The sequence below is a fragment of the Gossypium hirsutum genome, chromosome D11 (assembly GCF_007990345.1).
Source record: "Gossypium hirsutum isolate 1008001.06 chromosome D11, Gossypium_hirsutum_v2.1, whole genome shotgun sequence".
Taxonomy (NCBI): Eukaryota; Viridiplantae; Streptophyta; class Magnoliopsida; order Malvales; family Malvaceae; genus Gossypium; species Gossypium hirsutum.
The window spans coordinates 4,250,380-4,259,593 of NC_053447.1; the positions used below are offsets into that span (position 1 = coordinate 4,250,380).

At 30.7% G+C, this 9,214-nt stretch overlaps 1 protein-coding gene across 1 annotated transcript; it reads right to left on the reverse strand.

The window, feature by feature from the left end:
* Positions 1-3,068: 3,068 nt before the first annotated feature.
* LOC107911978 (triacylglycerol lipase OBL1) lies at positions 3,069-6,855 on the reverse strand. Its single transcript, XM_016840000.2, has 5 exons — positions 6,399-6,855; positions 4,802-4,995; positions 4,677-4,710; positions 3,980-4,587; positions 3,069-3,580 (listed from the first exon to the last, which is right to left on the reverse strand). Exons 1-5 carry the CDS (start codon positions 6,709-6,711, stop codon positions 3,278-3,280), a joined length of 1,452 nt encoding a protein of 483 aa, XP_016695489.1. The 5' UTR covers positions 6,712-6,855; the 3' UTR covers positions 3,069-3,277.
* Positions 6,856-9,214: the final 2,359 nt, after the last annotated feature.

Consider the following 9,214-nt stretch of genomic DNA (forward strand, 5'->3'; position numbering starts at 1 on the left):
AAATCGATTTGGTATGATCTTGTAGGTTATATATTTATCATGTAGGAACTTTTCGTTATGATGGATGTTATTTTTAAAAATTAATTTTTTCCAAGTAATAATATATTTCATTAAAAATCTGAAATGTTGAAGATAATAACCAAGAGAACAAAATAGTTTATACAACAAATGTAATCCAATAAATCACCAAAATGTTAGAAGAAGTTGGAGGATTTTTTTTTTTTTAATAAAAGCGTCTCATTAGTATGAAGCTATCAAAATGTTAAGTTGATAGATTTATCTTATACACCCATTTTTAGGTTCGTCAATTTTCATGAATAAACCAAAAAAAAACATCATTATTCAAAATACTTATAAGACAAATGGAAACAATTACATAAATAAAACGGTTTGCATACAATAAAATCACCTTAGCTAAACTATAAGCTGCATGTTTATTTTTTGGTAAAATATTTTATGATTGAAGCGTTTTAAAATGATATGTATATATGTCCTTAATAAAGCAAAACTGATTGAATGGCAGGCAATGTAGCTTTGGACTGGATGAGGTAAAGGCCGAGTTTTGGGCTGGTCTAAGTAATGAGTTGATTGTGAGTGAGAAAAAGAAAATCTTTTAATACGTTTGGTTTAGTTGATTGAGTTTTCCTTGGTATTTTAATAAATATTAAGTTTATGTGTTCATTTACTGTATTATTTTCAATCTTCTGTAGGGTTCTTAACATCTTGGATTAGAACTTAAATAAAAAAAGAGTCTAACTGCCTAAAATGAAAATGAATGGAAAAGTTGATAGAATTTTAGTTGGATTTTTAGGCATTTTATATGATTCCAGTTTCTGGATGGGAATTGCCGCATTTGATATCAATAAAAATGATTATTTTTCACTCCTCCTTATAAAGCACTAAATAGGCAGTCCAGTGGATAGTTGTAGCAATATTCCTGGAATGATAATGATCTCCACTTCCACATTCAAGCATCTGAAAGTGAAAGATATCATTTTCTACTTTAAATATTTGATAAAAGGATCAGTAAGATAATTATTTTTTAAAAAAGTCATATAACATTGTTGATAGCAAGGCGAGGGGAGGTGACCCCACTCATCTTACAATCAAACGGTCAATTTCAAGTCAACAATGGAATCTTAGGCTTTGGGTTCTTTACAAAGCCCACAACAATTATAGTCATCCAACCCAAAATATAATTTGGATGCAAAACAAACCTAATATATATAAATAATATATATTTTCTACTTTTTCATTATAATCATTTAATTATATTTATATTTCATTGTATGTGTTTGAGCATCAAATTGATAGAATTTATGAATGTGGAGGATTAAATTTATTCAATTATTTAGAATTAGAATCAAATTGATAGAATGTATAAGTATTGAGGACTAAATCTGCTACTGTACCGTTTTAAAAAAAAAGTCACTCCTCATTTCTATTAACCATTTAATGGAAAGTGATTACAACAGAAACAATCTAAAATGTTATTGAAAATTTTATAATTTGATGGCCAAAACAAAAACACTAACAATTTAGGTGGTTGGTAGAATACTTTACCCCTTAAAGTGGTCGTACAAAAACTTATAACATATTTTGTCAAAATATATATAATTAATAATATATTTTCTAACTTATTTTTCTAGAACAAAATTCAGAAACCCCAGTAAGGAAATTGATATTTCTTGGTAACAATGATCAATGGTGATTTTGAACAAATGAAATGCATTGCAGCTACCATTACTTCATTTAACTGGAAAAGAGTAGTTGTAATTTATGAAGGAGATGTCGGTTCGGAGATCGAATATTGATTGATCCTTTCAACATTTTCTTTACTTTCTAATCTAAATAAAATTGTCCTGATGAAGCAACTCAATTCAATCTGGGGTTTACATTGTTCTTCAATCATCATTGCCAATAATAATCCATGTGTTTGAAAAAGCTAAGGAGATTGGACTTGTTGGCAGAGGCTCAACTTAGATCGTTATTGATACCATCTCGAATCGCCTTGACTATTTTAATCGTTCGTTGATTTCCTCCATACAAAGCACTTTAGGAATCAAGACCCACTACGATGAGGATGGTAATGTTTACAAAACGTTTTATATATCCCCCATTTCGGAGAACTTTTCGAGGCAAAAACTCTGAGGAAGATAACTTTCAACCAATCATTAATGCCCGAGCATACGAGTTGAAGAATCACATGTCTAATATTGTTATATATTGAAGACTTGGTTATCTATTTATATATGAGTTGAGATAACACTTATTTGTGGGAAAAAAAAAAAAGGAAGAAGAGAGTGATGAAAGATGAAAAATCAGAAAAGGGAGCTAGGGAAGATGGGATGCTGTAATAGTAGAAAATGATAAGATTATGGTTTTTTTTTTAATGAGCTTAAACATTTAACAATATTTATAAACTAAACATTTAAGAGATCCAGATTTTATTTAAAGTGATTTTTTAATAATATTTATTTTAAATTATACAATCGGTCACACTAGTTAAACTAAAAGCCAATGATTAGAGCTGTAGTCTTAAAAACATTAATATTGCCTTCCCGAAAATTCAACAGAAGATAAAGTGGGATACTCATGTTCCACGAGAAACGCTATCTTTACGAGAGAGGGAACCTTTTAATAAAATGTCAGACGCTATGGTCAATCATAGCCCCTATCTTCTTCGCATGCCATTATTGGTTCCCACTCTGAATAGACAACCAGATTGATGGGAAACCAAACATATTATTTATTGAAATTGTCCTGCAAAAAATATAAAGTTGTGTCCAAACAGATTTAAAAATGTGAATGAAATGCAAACTTTTAAAAAGGGATGACCCCATTTCATCAAACTTTTCAAGCTGCACTCCCATATTTACAGTTCCTAATGCTGTAATTAATCCCAACATGATTATGAACTTATGAATTATAACTGTTAGTATATCCCAAAAGTAGAATCTCCTGTTATTAATTTGGATACAAATATTTATAATTTGAATTTGCATTCAATACTCCATTAAAAGTATATATTATGAGTCTGTAAAAAGAAAACAAAAAAGGATGCAAAGTGGACGAAGGTACAATTTTATTATCACAAACAGAGATGAAAATACATAAACTTGGAAGTAAACACAACGGCTAGATTCAGCCCTGGTGGTATTGGGACACCTTCCAGTTATTCTCCCAGATATCATGGAAATGGAAATTCATCATGAACTCCCAAATCCCAAGCCCGATAAGTTTACACAGATAGATATTTATTATGGAGGAAGATGCATTAGGCAGCAAGCAAAGGGACTTCAAAACCAAGTGCCTTTTTAGTGTGGAGAGGAAGGAATAAAACATCATCGGGTTTGCCAAGACGAGTGGAGTTGACATAGTCTTGGGGACAATGGTTTGCAACTCCAGGGATTAACATTCCAAATAATCTCACACCAAACATCAGCCACCCATCTGTATAATCTGCTCCATATTTAACCTTCATTGTGAAGCTTCTTATCACCTCATAAATGGCGTTCATATGCATCGGAAAGAATCCAAACAGCGAGAAGTAGTTCAAGTATGGTACTTCTTCAACTATCTGCATTTAATAAATAGGATTTACCAAAAAGGTTAGGGGATATATTTATAAAACAATAAATGCATTGCTCATACCCAATGAGGATATCGTATAATTGTCTTCATCCCTTGGGAAAATTAATTTCTTGATGAGAAACGAGGGAACCATTTTCATGTTTTATATCAACCACATAATTATTGCAGATCTGGGTTTGTTTTTTTTTTAATTTCTAAATTATCTGACATATGGTATCATGTGTCTGTCAATAAGCACATGTGTATAGTGAATGACAGGATCCTGACAATATCTATTCGAACATCAAACAAAAAAAGACAATATCTTCATCTAAAACATTTTGGTTCCGAAATCTTGTATTTTATTTTATTTTAAATTTTATATAATGTTGTAAAAAAAAAATACCTTTGCTTGATATTTGCTGTTGTAGTAAACGCAGGTACCAAAGTGCTTGAACATGCCGTCGAAAGGAACCCTAGGAACTATATCATTACAGTAAACATATCTGTAAAACTGGATCCCATTTTTGTTCAAATTCTTCTCCATGTAGCCGGCAAAGGCTTCGTCACCAACTCTGGGCTGCCCGAACGTGTAAACGCCTTCCATTCTCTCAAGCACCAACTGTTCGTCGTGGTAAAACAAAATCGCCGGGAAAAGAGCAGCCAAGGCGCCGCCCAAACTGTGGCCCGTCACTATAACCTTCGCCTGAGGGTTGTTCTTCAAAAGGTCTTTCAACTTATCCCTTATGTCATAATAAGCCAAGGGTGCTTTGCGGGTAAGGTCTGGAACCACAAACTTGGGCCAACCCACAAGTTTCTGCATCCCCAAAGCTTTCAAGAAACCACTGTGAATCTTCCCAATGTTGGGGAATTCGTACCAAGACAGATCGGCGTCCGAACACCAATCGTCGGCACTAAACGGTTGTGTTCCTCGGAAGGAAACAACAATAGTGTCGTGCTCCGAAGTTTTGTTTCGGAACATCACCACTTGGGTATCCGGTTGCCTCAGGTAATCTGTCAAAGCAAATCCATCCAGTTAACGTCGATTTGTTAAAAAGTGATAATTTTAAACGAAAAGAAGTAACGAATGTATTTGTTGATACCGTTCCAATAATTATAGAATCCGATGACTTCCATCTGCAGACAAAGACAACAAACAATGTAAGAATCAAATGATGTTTGATTATCAACAGAAATAAAAACTAAACAAAACAAAAAATTATCGTACCCCCCAATTGTTTTCGATTATAGATTTGTTGTAAGCAGCATTATTATAAACAGCTTTACAAGTCATAATCGCAAGTGCTGGATAATACATAGAATTCCCGTATATAATTTGTTTGTCTAAATCCATTCTCAAGTCCGTATATCCAACAGCAGAGACATAGGTTGCTGCTTCTCTGCTTGGAATCACCACCTTCCCTGTTCATCGTACAGATAATTAAAATTCATCGCTGTATGTCCTTTTTTTAATTATTATAATAAAAAGGAAAATGTACACAAGTCTCTTAAATGAACGGTTTCTATATTAGTTTGGTTTTTTTCTTTTTTTTAATCTGTTTTGTTGTTTTTTGGTTTTGGTTTGTTCGGCTAAGATATTTTTTTTCAGCTTTCTACAATAAGGATGAAATTTCACTTTAGTCTTGTTGCAGAATAAATAAAAATAAGCAGAACAAGACAGAAATATTTAATACAGCATGAACAAAAAAAGCTCGTCAGCCTCCTTAATTTTCTTATTTTTAGTTCCATGCATGCACTATACTTATGTAGGATAATTCAACCCAAAACTTTTATTTAAAAAATGAAATGATGATTCTTTCATATTATCTTAGATTTGTAAGAAAAATGTCGAAATTTGAAACTAGGGTAACTAAGATCGAAAATATCACATTCTTACGGTTAAAAAATATTGATCTAGATTTATTTTTGGTAGGAGTCAAGTTAACTAGTTATGGTTAGATTAATCTTCAAAAGGTTGAAAATAAAATTAAAACAAAACTCCTTTTTCTTTAGTTTAAATTATAATGCTTTTACCAATTATTAATTAAAATTATTCATATCTTTTGGAAAATATTTATTGCTACAGTAATAATTTAACTCAAGTAAGTCATATTCTCAAGCACTTTTTTGTGTTTATTAACTCAATCACTAAACCTCTCAGCAAAATTCAATTACTAAACTGTAAATATAAAGAGAAATGATGGTGGTGATATCAAGATTCCTTTTTATCCTCATGGGATTAGAGAGAATATATAAATAAAACCATTTTTTTATTTTTTTTATTTTTAAAAAGAACGTAAACTCATTTGCATATAAATAAAACAATATATTTCTATTTTGTATTGTTTATACTCATTAAATTAAAAATATAATGAACAAATTTTCAGTCCATAATTAATATAGCAACATTTGTCAAAATAAATTCAGATCTGCATCTTTTTATTAAATTGTATCCCTTAATCATAATATTTTTAGTTAATGTTCTCATCATAATATTCAAGTAATAAAATTAATGGAGAATTCATTTTTATTTAGTGAAGAGTGACCACTTAATTAAATATTAATATCCCATTTTACTAGAAATTTGGAGGAGCTCTTGTCCTGCAAAAGATATACAAATGGTGAAAATAGAAATAATATATATACATATAGATTTACATATTAGAAGCCAATTTTTCAATATTATTTTATGCTTAAGATATCAATTTGCTCATCTTTGGGTGTAAATATAAGCGAAAACAGTACTGCATAAAAAAAACCCTAAACAAAGAAATAGATGTAAGTAAACTACTTTATATATGTTGGTGAGTATGTAGTGTGTATACCTGTCATGACCTTTTTAATGAGACCAAACAAGCCACCATTGTTAGTGAAAAGGTTGAGCATATCCTCAAAAGTTTGGCCAGCCAAAGCCATTGGCGTCTTTATGGAAAGCAGAAACTTCTGTAACAGAGTAGAGAGGAATATAACAAGTCTATACCAGAAACTGTCCTCAGTTTCGATACTGGTTTCGATAAATTTTCTCTTCTTTAAATTTTTAGAAAATAAGAGGGCGATTAGATCAAAGAAAGAGGCTTTCTTAGGGTTCAATAGCATATAATTGCTATAGAACTGCTTTCTGCCTGGCGTCACTTCCATGGCTCCGCTGCAAACGAAAAGAAAACACTAAGTTGTATGATTGGGGGAGGGGGAATTCAGCTTAGGGATGCTTTGCTATTGAGGTTTGATGCCAAATTTATAGGCAGAAGCAACATGGAGATGGGCTCCAAGTTGGGTAGGATGCTGGCAAATGACATGCATTATATTGGATTAATTATAGAGGGTTGATTATTATTTTTCCGCGTGTTTTTAAACACTGTCAATTTTTATTCGGATTTGTTCTCCATATATTAAAGACGTACTCTCATATCTCTTTTACTTTTCTATATACCTACTTGATATATTTAAGTTTTCTTCTACGCAGTTCCCATAAAAATCATGTCCAGATAAGGTTCTTGTAAATGGTAGTTACAGTGAATAATAATAATAATAAAAGTCATTAGAGTTTGTATTAGTAATTGTATTGTACTTGCTACACTTTATGCATCATTGGTGCATAAGTCTCATACACCATTAGTGAATAATAATATGACACATCATTATTAGATTAAACAAAAAATATGGAGGACTTGTAAATAAATACTAATAATTTCATTACTAGTAACTATTATAAATAAATATTAATAACTCTTGGATTTAGGGTTTAGGATCTTGAGTTTTAGTATTTATTTATAATTAATTATTATTTAGGCCTGTTTAAATAAAGTTATTAGTATTTATTTATAAGCCTTTGCTATTTTTTTTTGTTTTATTTAATGATGAGGGAAAGTTTTCTATTTAGGCCCTTTATAATTTATAAAATTTTAAATTAGTAATGGTAAAATTACACTTTGGCCTCACTAAAAATAATAAAAATTTGGTTTAATTCTCTAAAAATTATAAATATATAGAGTATTAAAATGACGAAATTACATTTTTACTATTATAAAATATATATAATTTAATTCCATCCCATCAAAAAAATTTCTGATTTTACCATTGGATAAGATGTCATGTTATTATTCACTGATAGTACGTGCATTAATATAAATTTTAAACACTTTATTAGTAAATAATATAAAATTTTCAAAAATCATATTTTAAATATTAAAAATAACATACAAATTAATTAAAATATACAATAAAGGGATTCAAAGTAATTATCATAAAAGTCAGAAATACTTAAATCAGAGTTTAAAAAGTCAGCTTTATTTTTCCGCAGCTAATAATCATGTTCATATATACCCTTGTAGAAAACAATCACTCTACCAACCAAAACTGTTGTTCTTTCAAGTCAAATAAAATAAACTAATCACAGTGGTGTACAGTGTACACTGTTAACTAACGTAGCTGAGCAGAAAATAAATAAATAAATAAAATACACACCTAAATCAGCTTACCAACAACATCTTCCTCAATTAATAGTGTATTATTATTTTTTGCTTGGCCAAAATATAGATATTCTTTGTCTTTTCCTTTATTAATTTTGATTTCAGAAAAAGCCTTGCTTACTCCATTATTGACACAAAATTGGAATGGTAAATATTAAAATTATATATGAATTTTAATTTAATGATTCATTTTATATATAAAATTTTGATTGTGGTTTAGATGTATATACTTTAATTCTGTACATATTTAAATAAATAAATATATCAATTTATTTATATATTAGATAAATATGTTGCGCGGAAGCGTGTGAAAGAGTAAAATTATTGTACTAAAAAATCACACTAAGTTCAATTCCCAGGAAAGAGAGGTGGATCACGAGGATCACTTAAGTACCAAGTCTTTCCTAGCCAGAATATCCCTCTATTGTAATTTAATAGCACAATAAATCACTACAATGACACTTGCAAAATATGCAGAACAAAAAAATAAAGAACACCAGAATTTTAACGAGGTTCGGCAAATCTTGCCTACGTCCTCGGGCACTACCAAATATATTTCACTCCAAAAATACAAGTGAAACTTTACAAATAGGGAGAGAGAACAATGCCTTAAGTAGAGAATGGCAAATGTGGGATGATGAGAATGAGCAATGGTTGGCCTATTTATAGTTGAGATTCAAGGGCCACCTTGCAAAGTCACTATTCACTTAGGGACCAAAAATTGCTATTTTCTCATGCCCAACACTAAATAAATATTTGGTGCCCATAACTTTGACATTTCCAAAGTATGGGTAGGTATGGGAAAGGTATGGGCAAGGTATGGGGTATGGGTATATTCTAATAATCTCCACCTTGAAGATTTGATTAGGATAATCTTATCTTCACACAATTCTTTCTGCTTTTGACAACAATACTTGATAGTGCCTTCTTCAACTGTTAAACTTGCAGGATATTAATCAAGTTCAAACAATGTTCGAACTTGGTTGCTGTTACCACCTTGGTCATCATATCTGCGGGATTATCTGCAGTCTTGATCTTCTGAAGACAAATTTTCCCCTCTTCAATAATTTCCCGCACAAAATGGAATCGTACGTCGATATGTTTTGTACGTGCATGATAGACTTGATTCTTTGCTAAATGAATAGCACTTTGACTATCACAATACACGTTAA

Bases quoted from the DNA above. Each gene is read 5' to 3' on its own strand.
- LOC107911978 (XM_016840000.2), bottom strand. From the start codon at position 6,711: ATGGAAGTGACGCCAGGCAGAAAGCAGTTCTATAGCAATTATATGCTA. The intron at 4,711-4,801 runs GTACGATAATTT...CTTTGTCTGCAG, and splicing joins TAATCGAAAACAATTGGGGG to ATGGAAGTCATCGGATTCTA. The intron at 4,588-4,676 runs GTATCAACAAAT...TTGCTTTGACAG, and splicing joins ATTCTATAATTATTGGAACG to ATTACCTGAGGCAACCGGAT.